At 36.5% G+C, this 20,767-nt stretch overlaps 1 protein-coding gene across 1 annotated transcript in view; it reads left to right on the forward strand.

Moving 5' to 3' along the window:
* LOC113187260 (EGF-like and EMI domain-containing protein 1) overlaps positions 1–20,767 on the forward strand; it is a 528,706-nt gene that overhangs the window by 50,417 nt on the left and 457,522 nt on the right. The window contains exons 2-4 of the mRNA XM_077795506.1: positions 9,142–9,276; positions 11,960–12,069; positions 13,516–13,620. Of these exons, the coding sequence (XP_077651632.1) occupies positions 9,142–9,276; positions 11,960–12,069; positions 13,516–13,620 (350 nt within the window). The remainder of the gene's footprint in view (positions 1–9,141; positions 9,277–11,959; positions 12,070–13,515; positions 13,621–20,767) is intronic.

Consider the following 20,767-nt stretch of genomic DNA (forward strand, 5'->3'; position numbering starts at 1 on the left):
TTTAGATTTTTTTTCCCCTGTTCCTGTGAAAAATGTCATTGGAATTTTGGTAGGGATTGCATTAAATCTATACACTGCCTTCAGTACTATGAGCATTTTAAGAGTACTGTTTCTTCTAAATCAATGATTATGGATTACCTTTTTATTTCTTCCTCATTTTTTCTCATCAGTGTTTTATAGTTTTCAGTATATGGGTCTTTTGCCTCCTGATTAAAGTCAATCTCAGTTGGCTTTAATCAGTGTCTCCTCTGCTCTTCATTATGTGTGGTCAGGTTAAAAGTAATTTTATGGAACATGAGGCTTATATAATATGAGGCCATCCGTTTCAAAGTTTACAGAAACATGTACTAATATGAAAACATTCTTTAACTTCTTTCAGGGCTGTAACAAGTATTATTTCATTAACTTCAAAGACAATTCATTTCTGATTATATTATAGGCCCCTGACACAATTGTTGATACCTTGTAGATGCTCAGGGGAATCTTGTAGAATGAATTCATGAATTCTTCATCACAGTATCTTCAAAGCAGTGTGCTTTCCATTATTTTTGAATTACTTGATGTCACTATGTATGACTTGAGGTTGAACATACATTAGCACTATGAACCTTTTTTAGATAAAGAAAGCGCACAATCTAAATCAATCAGTGTTTTTCTCTGTAGAATCAATAATATATTCATAAGGGGCTTCCTGTCATAGGCTCAGGAGATGAGCAGTGAAGACAAAATGGTGCAGAATCATTCAGGCCAAAGAGATGCCAGCTGGATAGATCTGGCAAATGAGATGCAGGGTTGGCTGCTTGGAATTCTGTAGCTATTGTTGTTCTAGCTTCTAATTTTTTCAAGGAGACATGTTGGGAGTTTTTACAGCCAGTGGAGAATTTCCATTAATGAAGTTCTTGAGTCAAAAAGATGTTGGTGAAGCTTTAGAAGGTCAGATTAGAGAGGACCAGCAAGAAGAGACACAGTGGCCTCTGATCCTGGAGCTCAGCCTGGGTGGTCAGGATTAGTTGTCTCCTCTGCTCTTCAGTATATGTGGTCAGGTTATAAGTCATAAGTAAGATGGCAATAAAAAATAAGAGAGATCTAAGTAGTTGCAGTTTTCTCTTGATTAAGATCAATATAGTGGTTTCTTCAGTCTTCCCAGAGATTCTGAAAGGAAATATAATAAAATTGGATGATTGTGGAGGTAGGCAAAACATTTAAAGATATTTGCAAACATTTAAAAGGTTTCTTTTTCAATGATTTGATTCGAAGTTGCAAGGTGATCATTTAAAAGAAAAAGAGGCACATTATTAGCCCATTATATCCCAGATCAATATAGACCACCCAATTCCTTTTAAATAGTTTATGCATCATTGCTAATAGATTGCCCAGGGAAAACAAAGTATCATTTATAATTGTTATTTGAATATTTTATGTAAAAGCTAATCTTCTGAAGACTTGGAGAAATCATTGTAGATTAAAATAAGAAATTAAGATTTGCATTTATAAGATATTAATGATGGTTCTGAAATTGAAGAACCATTTAGTGCTGGGAGAAATAAATACAAATTGTAACATCTATCTGATGGAGTTTTGTTTAGATTGCTTCTGGTGATAAACCATCTATAATAATATAAATCAAGGGCTGGTGTTTGCCATAAATTTGCAATATTTAGCATAATTTTCGTTTGCACTTCATACTAAAGTGACACCAAGAAATATGAGATTAATAGTTAGTTATTAAGTGAAAATGACTTTCATGTCTGTAGTCATTTTTAGAAACGGTTACGTGTAATTCGTTTAGGGAGCAGAGAAAATTAATTTGCAGCTGTGGAGGGATCTAGCACATTAAAACAAAGAGGGAAGTGGCGTTTGGTAATAAACTTTCAAAACATGAGGGTGGATTCATTTTTTACCCCTCATTTTGATTTCTCTATACCTTAAGATGTCCCTCAGGTCATTGTACTTTTGTTGATACCAGAATATTATACCAATAGCTTAGGGAACAGGAAAATTGGTACCTGTGCTTCAATCCTATCCTAACACTGGCCAGTACAAGTTTATGCCCACCTAAGGGGATAGAGGATCGGACAGCAGCAGTGGCCAGTATTAATTTTAATTAGTGTTTTCATTAGGAAGTGTCATATTGAGTTGTGATTCTTTTAAGAAATGACACACTATCTACTTTTTATTTATTTTACTGTACTACAGATCAGTAGTGATTGAAGTTAAGATTCTATAGATAATATTTCTTTGAGAAATTTAGCTTCCGAATTTCTTTATGAGCTAAAAAGACTATAAAACTAATATTTCCTAAGCACATTTCACGTGTCAGGTTCTATTATGAATGCTTTCTATGTCTTAACTGATTCATATTATCTTCATTACTGGTGCCTTGCTCAGGCAAAGTCACACATTCCCTTATTCAGGGTGAATACCTCATTAAATAACTTTCCAGGCAGCCACTGGACGAGGCTGGAAGCACCAATATTTTAGACGAGTAAAATGATCCTATTTATGAACTTAAAAAGGTAACTTAGGACTTCAGGTGAAAATGGTATCATAAATTCATATTTTGAGGCTTCACTTATTAAAATCTATCAAAGCTATATAAAATATTTTTAACATAATAGTGGTAAAAACAGTATTATGTGAAAACCTGAAATTAAATCTCTAGAGGAATTTGAAAAGGTATAGAAATGCTAAGCAGCCGTGTAGTAGGCTCCTTAAGCTCTGGGTCTGGAAAACAGGCAGAGGTAGCTCCGATTTTAGTGGCCAGGTGCCAGAGAACAATAGTATCTCAAAGCCAAACTCACAACATGAAATGAGGAACTGTCTTTTCCTGTTGTCTCTCCTCCCTGCCACTGCTGTTTGGGACAGTGATTTTCCTGAAGCTGACAGCTTCTGGATTGGGACACCCAGGGTGACAGTTGGAGGGAACTAGACCAATCTGCCAGGGCTGCTGGTTTGGAAGAAGTTTCAGTGTGTTGGAATGTGACATAGGATTGTATTTATTTTTATTATTGTTTTTCTAATTATTAAACTACATTGCTTGGTTCCTTTTCTCCATTTTTACAACATGTCACTAGCTAATTTCAAAGCTGGATAGTCCCTTTGAGTTATTAGCTTATTCTAACTTAGTTTAAGATTCGATTTAAAATTCAAATTTCAGAACCTGGCTTCTCCTTTCTGACATCATAAGCTAGAAGTGTAGCCCTTGTAGCTTGAAGGAATTATCAAGGGCTAAGGCAAGAGTTGTTTGTGGTCTGGGTCTGAGAAAAAGGCATCTCCTTCTTCTCCCATTGTTCTTCTAATGACCCTAGGAACTCCTGGGTTAGGAGGGGCAGGGGGAACAGGTTAAGGATGTAGACTTTCTGCTAATGGTGGAAATGGTGCCTGACGTTGCTTGGCTGTGGTCTGAGGTTGGTGCCCTCCATTTTAGGTGGTATATATACCCAGTGTTCTTGGAAGAAGTGTGTACAAACAACCCGGTCTACCTCTAAGGGTCATGGCAGAGTGGGCAGCCCGGTGCTTCTTTGGCTGCCAGCAGTGGTCCACATGCTCAGCTCTTCTTTGGTTGGATGTGTGATCCCTTGATGCAGCAGCCCTGTGCAGTCTGACTGCTTCTTCTCCTAGACTAATCTCTGTGTCTAGTACATGAAGCCAAAGGAACCCTCCTAAGGCTGGGGGAACTGAGATGGGGTGAGAGCTTACTACAGCTCTGTAAATCCTATTTTATTAGCTCTTTTATCAACAAGATCTCCTAACTTTAATTAACAAATCTGTAAACCCAAAGTTGTCACTCATTTACTTAGACTCCAAACACCAGGGAACCCTTGCAAAAGAATTGCAAGAATGGGCCTATTACTTTGCACTTTTAAACAAAGAACAGCAAAGATCAGCCAGGGCAAAGAGGCTGGGTTCTCTTCTGGCTCAAGGTCAACAACTTCATTCCTTTCCCCCCCATTTCTCAGTCTTTTATTGTAAGGGGAAAAGAGAAAAGGGGGAGTAGGTGTTGATAACTAACAGTGAGCCTAGTTTTCCAGTCTTTAAGAACTTCACATAGTGAGGTGTCTTACAAGTTTTCAGTGTCACTCTCTGGAATGTGGGAACATTTAGTGCTTTTGCTTTTATCTCTTGTCCCTGGTCACAGTTCTAAGACAGTAAGAAAATGTCTCCTAAAAATCCTTTTGCCCTTGATAGGTAAGGAGAGAGAAAATAACTTTTCAATCAAGACAAGCCTGCAAACTAGTAAACTAGTCTAAAAGGAATAAAGAAACTAATTCCAAGGAAGGCAGCTGTCAAAATCACCAGACTACCAATTCCTGCATAAATAAAAATAACTCAAAATTATGAAAAATGTCAAATTATTAAGTGTTAAATCCTGTAAGGAATAAAGCCAAGCATACCTATATTAAATATGAGATGTGTAAATTATAAGAAAGATAGCTGAGCTTGGGACTTGGCAAGATAGTTTGGTGATTTAATCAATTACTAACGGTTAAAGTCTCCCTTTCAATCTGGGTATAGTGGCACACACCTATGATCTCAGTGACTTTGGGAAGCTGAGGCAAGGAGATTGCAAGTTCAAGAACCAGCTTCAGCAACTTAGTGAAGCCCTAAGCAACTTAGTGAGACCCTGTCTCAAAATAAAAATAATAAAAGGTTGGGGGATGTAGCTCAGTGGTTAAGTGCCACTGATACTGGGTTCAAACCCCAGTATAAAATGAATGAATGAATGAATGAATGAATGAATGAATGAATCAATCAATCAATAAATAAATAAAACAAATAAAAATCTCCATTTTAGTGTGTCATTTGGTAGTTAAAAGTTGCTATAATTTTTTTCTTGTTTGGAGAGATGTACAATGACTACTGTGTTTCAACAAACCTGACAGACACTACCTGGCTGTGCTGTTATTCAATTCTGACATTTATCTGGCATTAGCGAAGACCCCTTGGGTTAAGGATATGACCCTCCACACAACTGCCTTCACTGCAAGTGGGAAGTCTCAGGAGGTCCCCAGGCTGCCCCTGCTTCTTATCAGCTACAAATATAGTGCTTTGCATGACCTCCTTAGGTTCAATAATTCTGGTAGTTTGCTATAATGACTCATAGCACTCAGGCATTGTAGTTGTTATTATATGCTAAGCTTCGGTGTCCAGGGTTTTTATTGGGCTTTCATTACACAGGTAGTCAGATGGGTTGCATTGTTGGTCAGTGATTTAACCCAAGTTCTAGACCCTCTTCTGGCCCCTTCCCAGAGGCCAGGCAGCTAAAAGTTTTTACCCTCTGATCTTGTGGTTGGATTTTCTGGTGACCAGCCCTCATCCTGAAGCTACCTCGTTTCCCCTAAGTCACTTCATTAGCATTAGAAAGATACTCCTATCACAAGGCATTTTCAAGAATTTTAGAAGCCCCTTATCAGGAACTTAGGATGAAGATCAGATAAATTCTTTCTTATATCACAAGGAATAATGTTCAATTCTATCACAGAGAAGGCATATAATAGGTATAAAATGTAAAAGAAGCCACTAAAATGTTAGAATTATAATATAGAACTATGTCCAAGAAATTGTGCAAAACAGAACATAGGAAACATTTTTCATCCCAAAGGCATAAGAGAGAGGGAAAGAGTTAATGCACACTGCTGGTAAACAGGAGCCATGGAGGGAGATGACACTAGTCCATTTACACTTGTAGTGAAAATGTGTGTAACTATATTTACTTTACCTATTAAAAGACATAAATTAACAAATTAAAAATTTAAATGTAGCTATAAACTGATAAAATAATGTATGCAATACTTAAAGTAACAGAGCTAGATATAAGTAAGAAAATGTTAATCAAATGAAAGCCAGAATAAAAATGTTAACATCAGACAGACAGATTTAAGATAAATCAAAGCAATGCAAAACATGTCATCATGAGTTAGGAGAAACACTGTGTAATGAAAGGAACCATTTACTAAGTATATCCAATAATCATGACCTTGTTTATCTTCAACAAAATAGCCTAGAATATGTAGAGAACGATCAAAATCACATGTAGTATCCAAAATAACTCATGGGGAATCTCAATAAACATCCAAAACAAAGCAGAGGAAAGCTTTTATTAAGTGTGAGAGACTCATCAAGAAAACCATACCAGCTTGAATGTAGGGGTCTGTGTTTGTGGGTGGGGGGTTACAAACATATATGTCCATGTTTCTGTTACCAAAGAATGCGTAGTGTTAAGTACACATTTATGCACAACATTTAAATACATTTAAACAGAAAAGGACTTGATTGTTTCAAAGTACTAATTGATGGTAGATATTTTTATACTTTATTTTGAAGAATTAATACCATACATGACAGTCTTTGACAGTCATGTATAATAATTTAATTTAATACTCAGTTTTTCTATGTGTTGGAGGAAGGAAAAACCATTCTGCTATAGACCAAGATCTGAGTGGTGTGTGAATTAATTGATACAAATTAATAGGAGAAAAGTTTGTTTCACACACGTGTGTGAGTATCCTATAGGGAACAGGTCACAGAACAGCTAGAGGTAAGAATTTATGTACCCCTTAACAAGGGGCTATTTAATGGGGCTCATTTAGACAGATTTTTTTGGAATGTCCAGGTACCTAAGGTGAGTAGCCTCCCTGGCTGGAGATCTTCCCGGAGTTGGGAAGGACAGAGGCTAAGTCTTGGAAAGCTTTGCTATAGAAAAGCTGTAGCCAATGCCTGACAGAGTATCACAAGCCCAGCTCCACATCCCAGCTATAGAAATGTATACAAAAATCAGAGCTCTGGAAGTCTGTGTGCATTCCTGTGTGCTGAGAATAAAATCCAAAGTCTTTGGCCTGGAAGGTCTGCCCAGTTCACCAAGCACCCCATCATTTGAGCCATTTTGGTCTTTCAGAGCCTTAGGAAGACAAGCATTTTTTCTTACAGCACCCCTGCTCACTCTCCTCCTTCTGCCTGAATGGCATTCTCTGGCTTTTTTCCCTGGCTGTCTGCTCTTCATTGTTCACCTCTTCAGCACAGCCTCTCCTCATTAATGAGCTCTAATATGCTTCCCTCAATTCCAGCTCAGCTCCCAGATATTTTTACCCTAATGTGTCACATTTTTGTATCCATTTGGGTGCCTTTTACTTTCTTTTCTGATTATTGATAAATAGGCAGAGAATGTGGACTTTGTTTTGTTTGTAATATTTACAGCTGAAATGCAGTGCCACACCCAGATACCTTCTCCTTCACTCCTGTGCACTTCCCAGGCTCTCAACTGCCAGCATACATTTCTTGGCTTGAGGATTCACTTTGGTTTCTAGATGCTAACTAGAAACCACTTGTACCACTTTGGGCCTGAAATTCCATGGAGGAAGTAGCCCTAGACCAAACACCAATAGGAAATAGTGTATAAATGCTCAGGGTCCCTCACCCTGTTGGAGAGATATGGTCCACAATGTTTGGCTCCATGATGCATCTTTTATTGGCTGGCTGTTCTTCTGTGTCTCATTTTATCACTTGCTGATCAGTGTTTTATGTATCTCCTAAGAAAACTGCTTATATCCAAGTCCTTATTTGGGGCAATGCTTTTGAAACATATAGTTACACAATAAGTATTTTTTTGAATGCATGGATGGATGAGTGAGTGGATAGATAAAAAAGAGATTCAAAGGGGAGTTCAAGGTGGGATGATGTGTAAGGTTTCAAACTGTTGACAAAAATACAGGTGCTGTGAGCACATTCTAATTAGGGATAGTTGGGTCACAAAAAGCATGTAAGGCCACATAAAGGTGTATGTATGGCAGTTTACAAAAAAAGTCTAATATGGAATTTTTAAAAGCTAAGATTTTCTTTAGGCTTGCTGCCCAATTCTTAAAGATTTTATGGATGCCTGGTTTATGTGCAGTTTTTACACTTCCTGGTTTTATTACAATATTTACCTAAAATATTAAAGTGTGCTATGCAAACTCATAAATAAAGTTCATCATGAAATTTATTCAATTTAAGTGAGTTTAACAGTCCAAACAATCGCCTTTTAGAAATACATCTGGAAGTGAGAATTGGGCTGTAAGTGAAATCAGATGGTGAGATTTAGAGCCACAGGAAAAAAGTGATAACCAAAAGAAACTGTAATCACACTTGATGATGTAACTGATAAGTGGTTTGGGAGGCACCATTGGACATTCAACAGCATTATTATTGTGTCACTGGACAAGTTCACAGTTTTGTATTTTGGGGGAGTGCTGACTAAAGCTCCTGACCCAGAGCTCATTGGTTTTCAGCAAATTATAGGTGTGGGAGACTCAGTCAGACTGTGACCTTCCTGAAGGCAGGAAGGTTAAAGTCTGAATCATCTTTCACATTCTCAGTGGCCTCAATGCTTGGCTTGTAAATGACTGGAATGCATAAGAAGCAGGAGTGGTTGGACCACCTTGCTCTTATAATGAGTAGTATTCTCCAATGCAAAATGATGTGAACTAGCAAATCATTCATCATTAAGAAAAAAGCATTCCTCAAACTACAAAAGGAGATTATTTTAAAATAATAATTCTGATACTCCAGGCTTTCAGTATAATCTAGCCCTACTCATTTAAAAATTAAAGATGGCTGGTCTAAAATCCTGTAAAATGGTATTAACTTTTTATAAGGGGATATTACTATGATGCTGGTTGAAAAATATTTGTGTTTAAACAAGCATTATATGTGAAATCCAATTAAATGTGCAGATGGAAAATATTGTTCAGAAATAATTTCCAGGAAAAAATTTAACTTCGTTTGATGAATTGGCTTGCTTTTTCTTTATGGGTATTGAAATTTCTAACATACTGTTCTTTTTCAAAATTTTGGCTACTAAAGAACTCAGAACTTAATTGGCGGCTCAATTTTTTTCTACCCATGTGGGAAGTTATGACTTGTATATTTGCCTTTTAAATTTTTCCTGGTCTTTAAAATCTAGTCTGATTTTTTTTTCTTTTCCCTGGTACTGGATTTTTTAATTTTACATTTAATTGACCTGCTTAAATTTTTTTAGATTGCCTGTATTTGTCTCTTTATTTTTTAAGCCATGAACTTTTTGTGTTAAATAGAAAAATAAATGATTCATGCTTCATATATAAAACATATATATTTCTGACACAGTACTGCTGTTCTTTTTTCAAGGCCCAATGTTTGTGAAGAACAGCTGGTGACTGTGGTGGGACTGGCGCACCCCTGTGTTCGGGCCTTCACGCACACCGCCAGGCTCTGGAAACAAGGCTGTACCGGCCCACCCTGGTGCATGGGTTATGAAAGAAGGTGAGGGTGCTTTCTCCTCTTTTCGTGTGATTATGACTAATGAAAGCCAGAAGCCTCATCTGCTTCTAAATATTTCATCCAATAAATTTGGGGAAATAATTGCATGCTTAAGTAAATGAGCATAAGGTACGCTCACCAAGAACTTTCAGAATAATGTATTTTCTTCGGAGACAGAATGTACGATCACTTCACTTGGGCTTCATTTATGTGTGAAGTATTTTAGGCTAGATGCCACTAATTTTACCTCATGACATGATACACCATTGAAAGCCAAAGATCAGAAGCCTGACAGAAACAAGGAATATTGTGTCGGTGTGCTAAATTTAGCACGACTTGGATCCAGGGGATCTACAGTTGTGAACCATCCTCTGACCTGCCCTTGTACTCTTGTAGCACTTTGAAACCTAGAGCTTCTTTAACTTTATTATGGCCTTTGAATTAGGATTAACTCGGCAGGCTGGAAGAGGAGAGAAAAGCCAGTGTCCACAATGCTTTCTGGGAGCCAGGGCTTCCTGCAGATATTATTTTTTCTCAAAGTTTTAAAATAGTTTTTAAAAACATCTAAGAACCTATTGATACAAACTGTTGCTGAGGGATTGAGTTTCATGTAAATCAGTCAACTGAATCTGAACTCAAGATACTTAACCTTAAAAAAAAAATGTAGTTTCAGGTTAATGAAGAATTTAGTATTGATACTATTATTGCCAGTGGAAAGTTGGGGACATTTATAAATAGCTGGGTTTGCCATGGTAGAGAAATATCAGAACACTTACAATATAGAACTATGTACAGTATGATAAGACTAAACAGTTTATGGTTGGGGATATTTACATATACTGTGTTGTGCACATGTGTGTGTGTGTGTGTGTGTGTGCACATGTGTGTTCAACCTTTAGGTGAATACTCTTATTTTTGGTCCAAACTAAGCATATTTAATTGACATTTAGATCAGAAAAATTTCCCTGACTTCTACTTGCTCTGTGGTCTTACACAAAATTCCTAGATTTTTCTGGCCTTAGTCTATAAAGTTGGAAAAACAATGCCATGCATGGGTATTATGAGAATTAACTGAAAATATATTTAGCACATGTGGCACAATGCTTGGTACATGATAGGGACCCAATATATTTTAGGTAGTATAATGCTGTGGCAGAAAAATTTTATTTTAAAATAAATTAGAATGGAAACCATACTTACAGGGCATATGATTTATTCATCAGAGTACTTGTTTTGTAAATGGTTTTTCATTTAGATTTTCTCTACTGCTCACATGAGGTTTAATCATTGTTGGTATTAGTCTGAGCCAAAGAAAGAAATACCATTATTCCTTATAGATATGCAGAATTGGGAAAAGGAAATCTAAATAAGTAAAACAGATTTCATATTTATATTCTCAAGAGCTTAGTAGTTTTAGACATTCCGTGTATGACTCTGGGTTCAGAGTGGTGGCAGCATTGAAAGATGCTTGGGGCTTTGTACATTACTATACAACCCTATACTTATATTCTAATCAGAGAGAGACACTCTGAAATATTAGGTTATACTTCCAGGTGGTAAAAAAAAATGCTATGGTATGGCCAATAAGCCCTATTTTTGAGAGAAGAGAAAGAGCATATTCATTGCCAGGGGAGAAAGAGAAATTGGAAGAAGTAAAATGTAAAATTGACCTTGAACAATGAGGGGATTTAGGCTGGAATGTGGGGGGGAAGGTGTCTGAAGGGGACAGAATATGATAGTGCTTTGGGGAAAAATAATGAATATAACATTGATCTGACAGAAAGGAAATCAGACTGGAGATATTAGTATTATACTCTATTGGTAGGTCAGCACAAATACTTCAGTGTTATTCCTGGTCTCTTCCCTAAGGAGCCTTTTTAAGCTTTTCTTTCCCACAATTGCCCCCTCCCTGTGAGACTTTAGCATCGCATGTATATTTTACATCTATTTATGTACTATGCTCCTTTGGGGGCCACACACCATTGAATTAGTTGATCATTTTCATTTACCCTTGAACTAAAGACTAACTGTTGCCACCCTGCACGTGACAGAACCATGGTTGAGATTGTGTGCTGTAGTGGAACCAATACCCGGAGATCTTCAATGCCACATTGAAAAGCATGTATCCACAATTTTTCAGGGTTTCTTGACTCTCTTTATAATTTTGGGTTTAATTCTCTCTTCTACCCCCCAATTTTTGTAGTTGTAGATGGACAGAATGCCTTTATTTTACTTGTTACTTTTTTACTGTGGTGCTGTGGATCGAAACCAATGCCCTACACATGGTAGGCAAGCACATGTAGCCCCTGAGCTCCAGCTCCAGCCCTGAATTTAATTCTTGATAGCTTGAGTGATCCTCAGGGTGTTTTTTTTTTTACTACCGCACATGGTGTCCTTCTCAATTTTTATTGACCTATACTTACAATTTATTTTGGTTGCCTATGTAAAGAGGTATGTGTGTATAATATATTGAGATTATATGCACATGTACATATATATATATATAAACATATATACATATATCTCTGTATCTATCATGTATGTTTCTCTCTTGTTGTAGATGATAGGATTTGAATTGGAGAGAGGGATTTGTGTGTGTGTGTGTGTGTGTGTGTGTGTGTGTGTGAAAACTTTGCCTTAAAAGGAAGCATTACATTCCCCTGATCCAGATTCTTGTGTTCCTTAGGACTCGGTACTATACCATCTACAGGCAGGTATACAACAGGGAGTGGCAGACAGTCTACAGGTGCTGCCCTGGTTGGAGCCGATGGGATGATGAACCTGGCTGCCTACACCGTAAGTTATAATTCTTCCTGTCTAACTCTCTGTCATTAGAAGGAATGGTTTTGCTCTGTGTTTGGCTTCAATCATCTTATGCCTGTCAAGTTTTCGGCATCTTTAGAAGCACCACAGTTCACAGCATCTCTTTGGACTGAATATTCACACATGACATGTGCAAAAATGCACAAAAAGCCTTTCTGTTAAGCGTTTCTAATGATAGGTCACGACTCAGGACCTATGGAAGTGCTGCTTTATATTCTGTCTCTTTATTTAAAAGACAGTTGATTTAAAGCCAGACGGGTTCTACCTTGACTTCCATTTCTCTTTTCTGTTTGCCCCTTTCCCATATCATCAAATTTGTAATCCACAGTTGATTCAGAAGTCCAGAGGGAAATCACTGTACTAAATCTAAATGGGATTTCTCCACTTGTGCTTGTCATGATTAATTGCAGAACTCTGGAGGCAGTTTACTTTTTAAGATGAGGTATGCAGTCCTCTTACAAGCCTCTAGTGCGGGTGTTTCAGAATCTTTCAGGTATGTTTGACAGCACTTGGGCAGCAAAACTAGTGGCATTCTGTAGTTCATTCTTGCCAGGAGAAATGATTCTGTTTAGCGGCTCCTTTACCTACATTATGTGTTTATGGTTATTGCGAAGTCCCTTAAAATGCTTCCGTGTGTTGCAATCAATGCAGCGCCACAGCACAACAATTCATCTCTCCTGCTCTGCTGTACCTGAGGGAGTTTGTTGGCATCCTGCTTCCTTCCCTAGTGTGCTTTCTGCTCTTGGAATGTCTGCGTGAGGTTGCTGCGGGCTTCCCATATTAAGCAGGCTTAGCGTTGAGTGGTGCAACAAGGGTCATTGTCTATTTACATGAAGCTCGAGGCCACTGCAGCTGACTAGTTTAAGATCAGCGAAAAGAGCTGCCCACAATACTATTTCACTATGTTATGAACTTCTGGAAATTAACAATTTTGAAATGAATTCTTTATGTTGGTGGTAAGGTACCTATCACAGTCCTTTGCCTCTGATTAAGAATCAGTAATTCATTTGATTTTTAGATTTGTTTTGACCACACAATCATCTTATCCATGCATTTTGACCACACAATGGTCTTATCCATGCAGACTTTTTAGATTAGTGCTTATCAAATTTGAATGTGAATGTGGATCACCTGGTGTCTTGTTGAAATACGAATCTGATTCAGTGGACCTGGGATGGAGCCCGGAATTCTGCATTTCTACAAGCTTTCAGGTGATGGGAATATTCCTACACAAGGAATTGTTTAAAGCTTTGGACAGTAAGGCCTTAACTTGTAATGAAAACACTCTTTATCCATGCTTTGAAGGGGCTAAGAGAAATGTCTAGAATATGTTATATTAAAAATATGGAGCCCATATTCATGATTTTTTTCTTTCTCTCAACTCCATTCTCCCACCCTCCTTGATTGCCCTCCTTTTAGCCATCTCTGCTATGGGAACTCATTTCAACAGTAGGAAATGCTCAGATGGTGAAGTCCAGAATTGCCAGTGTTCACAGGGATTTCACGGACCCCACTGTCAATATGGTGAGTCACCAACAAGACCATTTATTATGAGTTGGAACTGTCTGCTTTGCTTTTAAGGGACAGCCAGTTATGTCAATGCAAACTAATGGCAGGGTCATCCCTTTGGGGATTGGTGAGTGTTTAAAAGGAGCCACTAAGCAGAAACCTACAACCTAAAGTGTAATCAGCCTCACAAAATATGCTTTGTAGTTTAGTTTTAATTATTCACTATAAGAGTTCAAAGGGTAGCGGTAAGTACAAAATAGTCCACTTTGTAAAGGAAATGGCAGCTTAATAAGAAAACCTCATCCTGACCTCAGATGTTAAATCTTTCACGGAGCCTTGCTTTGAAATTGCTGGTACGGTATTCTTCTGTGAGATCTCTATGGTTTATGAATGAACAAAGTGGGATTCACATGAATTCCTTGTATTGTGGTACTTAATACTTTCATGGCCTTAATTTTAAAAGTTCAAAAATAAAAACTCAAAACTTACATGATTCTCAGTTTCAATGCTTGCTTGGCAATCTGGTTTTCGAGGTTGGTATATTTAAGATGTTTCATACAGTACAGGAAAATTTCAGAATGGTCACTTATTGGTCCTTAACTGCATCAGCCATGAGATATGGGATAGTTTCAAAAGGATTTGCTTTGACTTGATCATTTGATTCTAGTCTCCAAAGGATATGGGTGCACCTGCAGTTAGCTTTTTAGAGGAGAAAAAACAAAACAAAACCTAGCTGAAAGAAGTTGACGGGACAGATGTAAAGAGTTATCCAAAATTCTGCATTTATTGTGTTCTACTGATATGGGTTTCTTCTTTCTCTACTGTCTGGATCTTTATAAATGAAATTGGAAGATGGCTAAGAGTTCATCATTCATGTCCATGGGTTCCTGCTGCCCTTGGCAAAAGGTGAAGGCTCCCGTTTTTCATGGGTCACCTCAAAGCTATTCTTCTTGTAAATTAATCCTGATACTCTCTTCTGAGTTGCTTTTTTTTAAAAAAAATTAAAATTAAAATAAAACTGCTTTTTTAACCCCAATTTATTCTTTAACTATGGAACACTGATTCTGAAATAGAGGTCAGTGGATGCTTTGAGCTGCAGGATGTATCTTCAGCTATTTCATGATTTTAAAGAAGTAGCAGAAATTCTACATTGATCCGGGATAACAGAGTATTTGTCTCTAAATAAATTGTTTTAGCTGCATGTACAGCACTGGTTTCCTTATCGCAATCAGTAACTGTGACGGCTAATTGAACATATCATTGATTCATTAAGAGTTTTTAAAAATTAATTATTACTTTGTAAATGCTTTTGTTTTGGTAGAAGCAAATCTTGCAAAACATTAAGTCCCATAGGAGAAAGGTAATGAAGGAGACATATGGTAATGATAACGATCTGGAAATCATACCTGAGTTAATTTATTCTTTATTTTTCACATCAGTACTTGGATATTTTGATTATTCTAGCATCTTAACAACTTTTATACACCAAAATAATTAACATGCTTTCTTAAGTTTATGTAGGTAGATTCTTTTTTTTTTTCTTCAATTTTTGGTTGGCGAAAATCATCTTGCCTTTCCCACAGGTTTGTGGACCATAAAGTTTAGTAGTCATGAGAACCCCCATCTTACAAAGTATCTTTCCAGTCTCCATTGCATTTTTCAGTAACATTGTCCAAGTGTGCTCCCCTTTAGATTTTTAACACTATTCCTTCTCCCAACATGATATCTCCTGTAGAATTTTAAAAGGAATTGATAAACCCTGAGAGTTATTCAACTGAAATGGTGGGAGCTCACACATTTGCTACATGGTATTGCTTTTCATCTATCAAAATAAAAGGAGATACAAAAACTATGTGAATTTAAGGGAGTTTTAGGCAGGCATTTTGAAGACTTTCTAGGAAATCAATCAAATTTGGGAAAGAAGTTAAGAACCAATTAAGAAGAAATGGCATTAGCTGAGATTTGAAGGAAGATTAGAAATTAAAATCAGCAAAGAACTGTCTTTAAAAGGAATGTACTTGATAGAACATATAGTCTATCAAGGAGGATGATTATAGTCTTGCAGTAGATTTTCTAACACACTGCTTATCCTGTGGTTGTATTTGAGTTCTGGGTTATGAGCTTAGAAGCCTTGGCCTGATTGATGTGCTCTCATTCTCTCTCTCTCTCTCTTTCTCACAATAAAATAATTATAGTGATGTTTTTCAAATTATATAAATTATATATATCTCGCAATAAAATAACTGTAGTGATGTTTTTCAAATTATATAAATAATAACTCAAATGAAAACAAATTGAAAAAAATTAAAATGATAAAAATGCCAAGTTAGTTCTTAGTGGTTCTGGACTGATTCTTGGTATCAGATACTTCCTTCAACATTTTATTACTTCTGTTAAACTTATGAGTGTCCCATTGATATTTTCTAAGTTTGGGTTTTATTTTCTTATCTATTATTTGACCACCAAGCATTAAGCTATATTTTATGTTTCAGGAATTCTGCTTAAGGGAGGATGCCTGTGTTCAGGAATTCCTAATTGTAAAAGGTTTCAACTTTGAAAGCCTAAGAAACTGATCACCATGGAAACTAATGTATACAAGATTTCAAATAAAACAGATATATTTTAGGGGGAAAAAGCCCAGTTAATAACATTGCACAGTACTCCTGCCTTTAGAAAGTGATGGTGGTCATCCTCTTAGGCACATTTATTCTTACCCATATATTATATACTGTTTTTGTCCTGAGTGCTCTTCTTCTTTTCCTTTGCCTTTTCTTCTCCCCATCCAACATACTCTCCCCTCCCCAGTAACAACTGGCTGAATACTCCTTTCTATCTTTCTCTTAACTCATGTTGTCATATACAAATAGGTGAATAATATTCTTTGATACCAGTTCACCAGAAATTTGCAACTAGTCATTTTATTGATAAACATTCATTTGTTTCAACTTCTTTATTTTTTTTTACACAATAATCAGTGCTTCAGTAATATGGTGTTTTTAATTTTGTGGGACAGAGTCCCTATAGTGGAATGGTTGATTTCAATGTATATTTTTAAAAAAGATTTTTTTTGGATACAGGGAATTGAACCCAGAGACACTTAACCACTGAGCCACATTCCCATCCTCTTTTTGTATTTTATTAGAGGTAGAGTCTCACTGAGTTGCTTAGGGCCTGGCTGAGTTGCTGAGGCTGGATTTGAACTCATGATTCTCTTGCCTCAGTATTCCAAACCTCTGGGATTATAGGTGAGTGCCACTATGCCCAGCTGTTTTAAAATTTTAATGTGCTTAAGAATAAAAATATTTATTTAAATTATTTGTAAGTTTTTCTTTTTTTTGTGCCTCAGAAATGGCTTTACCAATTTATTTTGTTAGAATGGATTATATAGTCTAGTTAAATCCTAGTTATTTGCTTCCTTTTTTGACATATACAATGTTTTCCCTGCATCTGAATCCCACACCAGCAATGTGATACTGTGATCAGGATTATTGTAAATATGGATTGCTAATATAGGGTAAAGTTGACTTTATATGAGATATATGGAAAAAAAGAAGTTTTAAAAATAAACCAGATGGCTTTTTTAAAATGGAGAAAAGACTCTAGTCTTCGAGAGAGAAGGGACATGCTAATAACTGAGAAAAATGCTTGAAGTTAATAATGATTCTAAAATTGCTGATCTACTTAACTCATTTGAAAAATCTGCCTCTAATAAGGAAAAATGAAGAAAATGAATTTGGACAATTAGGAAGTAATGAAGAGCTTTCTAAAATAGCTATTGATTAAAGGAATCAAAAGGAATACTTTGAAGATTTGAACACATGCAAATCAGGCTAGATAGCTGGTAGTGAAATTCTTTCACTCTTTTTAATTTTATGGATTCAGGCAGAACAACTTGGAGATTCATTAACTGATTTATTATCACACACAAAGTTACACCTATTTTCCTCACTACTTATTCCATCTTCCTTTTCTCAGAAGTCAAGAAGACTTCCTTGGTCAGAAGTCAAGTTAAATAAAAATACCCCTCTGGTTTAACGTAAGTCTCTGAGGTCTCTTTCTTTTATTCATATATTCATCCATTCCATGTTGCAGTTAGTAAATATTAATAAAACAGACTGTATGCAGGTATTTCAGATGCCAAAACAATTAGGCTATTCTTAGTGTAGTAGGAAATAGAGACCAGGAATCGAATGATTAGAATACAGCTCACAAGTACTGTGATGAAGGATGTTTCTGTCCTAAAGGAAACAGGAGAGGGTTTATCTTTGTCATGCAATGGAGGTAAGGGAGTTTTCTCAAAATACTGGAAAATAAAAATACTACTTATTCTCAAAGATAAGCAGAATAATACGAAATTTAGCAGAGTAAATAGTACATTACCCAGAGACATGGAAGAGTACTGCAAGTTCAATGAACAACAATAATAATGAAAGTAGTAGTTCTTTTGCCTGCAGTAAGAGATGTACATGGAACATGGCAAAATATGGCTTTCCTCCCCCCCCCCCCCAAAGGTCAAGGGCAGCAATTACTTAGTCTTTTTTGGTACAAACCAACTATTTTAGAACCTTATACACATATGATTGTGTAAAGGGATTCTGACAAGACTTCCCTTTCCCAAGTTCATTCTCTGTCCAGGTAGTCCTACAGTTGGTGTCTTGAACTTATGGTAGTACTGATTGGTACTCATTCTCATGTGCTTATGGAGGAGTTCCAAACTGTCTGCATTACTTCAAAGTGTGGTGTATGATATTTAGGCATACAAAAAAAAATCCTTGTTTCTGGAATGTTATGTAGTGACATGGAAAAGTCCTCAAGAGTTCTGAGGTTGGGGTTGGGTCTAACCATTAGCTGCATGCATTATCTTGGAGAAGGCATTTTATATTCCTTGACTCAATGTTATCATTTGTAGAACAACAGCTTTAATTTTCCTTAGCATCTGCCAAGCATCAAGCATTATTGTAAACATTTTAAATGTATTACATTATTAATCCTTACAGGTCCATAATATGAATATTCTTACTTGTCCCACTTTCATACCCAGCTAGGCATACAAACTTGTTGAAGGTCAGACAACCAGAAAGCAGAAAATATGGGTCCAAATACATATGTTCTAGCTCCGGAGCCTGTAAACTTCCAAACAATGATGGCTTTTTAATAATATTTAGTATAATTATGTATCTGCCAGGTAGTTACTTGTGAAGAGTCCTATGAGATAACACACGATTTGGAAAGTATTATCTAAGCAGCGCATCTTTTTACTGATTCTTTGAGAATCATAAGGGAAGAGCTCAAAGAGAGAAAGGAAAGGCTCTTACTGTTGCTTTGTTTCCCATCCTGTGAGAAATCTGAGAAAATATTGAACATTGAGCCATTGGGTAGATTGTAGTCAAGGAGTCTGGTGGACTCTGTATGATCCATCTTTTCTGCTTGGATAGGAGTTTGAATCAAAGGATTATATACAATTGGCATTTCCTTAAGAGCATTTTTTTGGGGAAGTTTATGGTTGAAATTAATCCCCTACCTCCCTCACCCCAAATTTATATTTGAAGATCTAGGAAAGTAATCTTATTTGGGTATAGGATTGTTGCAGATATAATTATTAGTTAAGATGAGGTCATACTGTAACATATGGACCTTGTTTGAATCCAATATGACTGTTGCCCTTATGAAAAGGGAGAATTAGAACACAGAGGTACACATGCATTCAGGGAGAATACTATGAGAAAATGAAGTTGGAGATCAGAATGATGCATCTGATACAAGCCTAGGTACACCAGATTTCCAGTGAATTACCTAAAGCTAAGTGAGAGGCATGGAAAGTACTGTTACTCACAGCCCTCAGAAGGAAGCAACCCTGCTGACACCTTGATTTTGGACTTCCTGCCTCCAGAAATGTGAAACAACAAGATTTCATTTCTTAAGCCACTCAGTGTGGTACTCTGTTACAGCAACACTAGCAAGCCAGTATAGGAAATTTAGAAAACATTGTTGCTTTATCCACAGCTTCATTTCAGCAGTTAGCCTATTGAAACAATGAAAATGGGGAAAAAGTGGCAGGGGGTTTATAAAGAGCAAGTCATGCTAAGAAAACTTGATGGCGTATTTTAATTGAATTATAAAATTAGTCTGGAAAGGCAATTTAATTTGGAAAATGTGCAAAAATCATTAATTGATGACACTTAATAATGCAATCGAAAATGAGCATTGTTAGGAAATATTATGAAATGAAATGCAGGTTATATTGTGGAGGTAAATTGATATGCATTCTTAGCATGAACCAACAGTGTTAAAATCTATAATTATTTTGTTTGTCACACAAAGATGCATTGTATGAGAGCCTAAACCGTCAGCAAGGTTCTAGCAAGTCCATATTAAGGTGACTTTATTCACTTTATATACTTGACAGAGGTTATGACAATATTGATAGGTATTGGAACCAGTATGTTGAAGTATGATGGACCATTTATGAGGAGATTCAACAAGGAAATATCTGACCCCTTCCTGTGTACCCAGGAAAAGAAAATCCGGCTGTTGGGAACCCATGCAGAAGATTTACTATCCTGACACTGATCTGAAAAATTGAAGTTTTAGAAATGTTTTCGTTAACATTCCCTTTTAAATAAGGTTTGTGTGGCCATTGTTAGCACTCTTTAAATGCAATTTTAAAATGTAGTCTAAAAAATGACTGCATAATAATCATTTGATATTTGCAAATACAACAGACTCAGAGGAGAATGACCTAACACCATCCAGGGTTATTTGATTCTACATGGTATAATTAGTGATGAACTAGAACATGTTGAATGTGGATAATAATGATAATTATAGTTAACTCATAAATCATGTATTTTATACACTGGGAGCTCTCCTAAGTGCTCTGCATGTGTTGCTTATTTAAGATTCACAATAATCCTATAAGACAAGTGCCATTAATAGGCCCCTTTTAGAGATGACATATTTCTTAGCCTGTTTCCTATTGTTAATAATACAATACCACAAACTGGATAAATTATAGAAAAAAGGGATTTATTTTGGCTTCTGATTCTGGCCCAAGGCTGAGGGGCCATATCTCACAGTCTCTAGGTGGTACAGGACTTCACAGGGCAAGAGAAAAGCAGCAAGCCTGAGACTTGGCCAAACTGTGTTTTACAGGAGACCTGCT

Source organism: Urocitellus parryii, chromosome 2, assembly GCF_045843805.1.
Source record: "Urocitellus parryii isolate mUroPar1 chromosome 2, mUroPar1.hap1, whole genome shotgun sequence".
In the NCBI taxonomy this organism is placed as follows: Eukaryota; Metazoa; Chordata; class Mammalia; order Rodentia; family Sciuridae; genus Urocitellus; species Urocitellus parryii.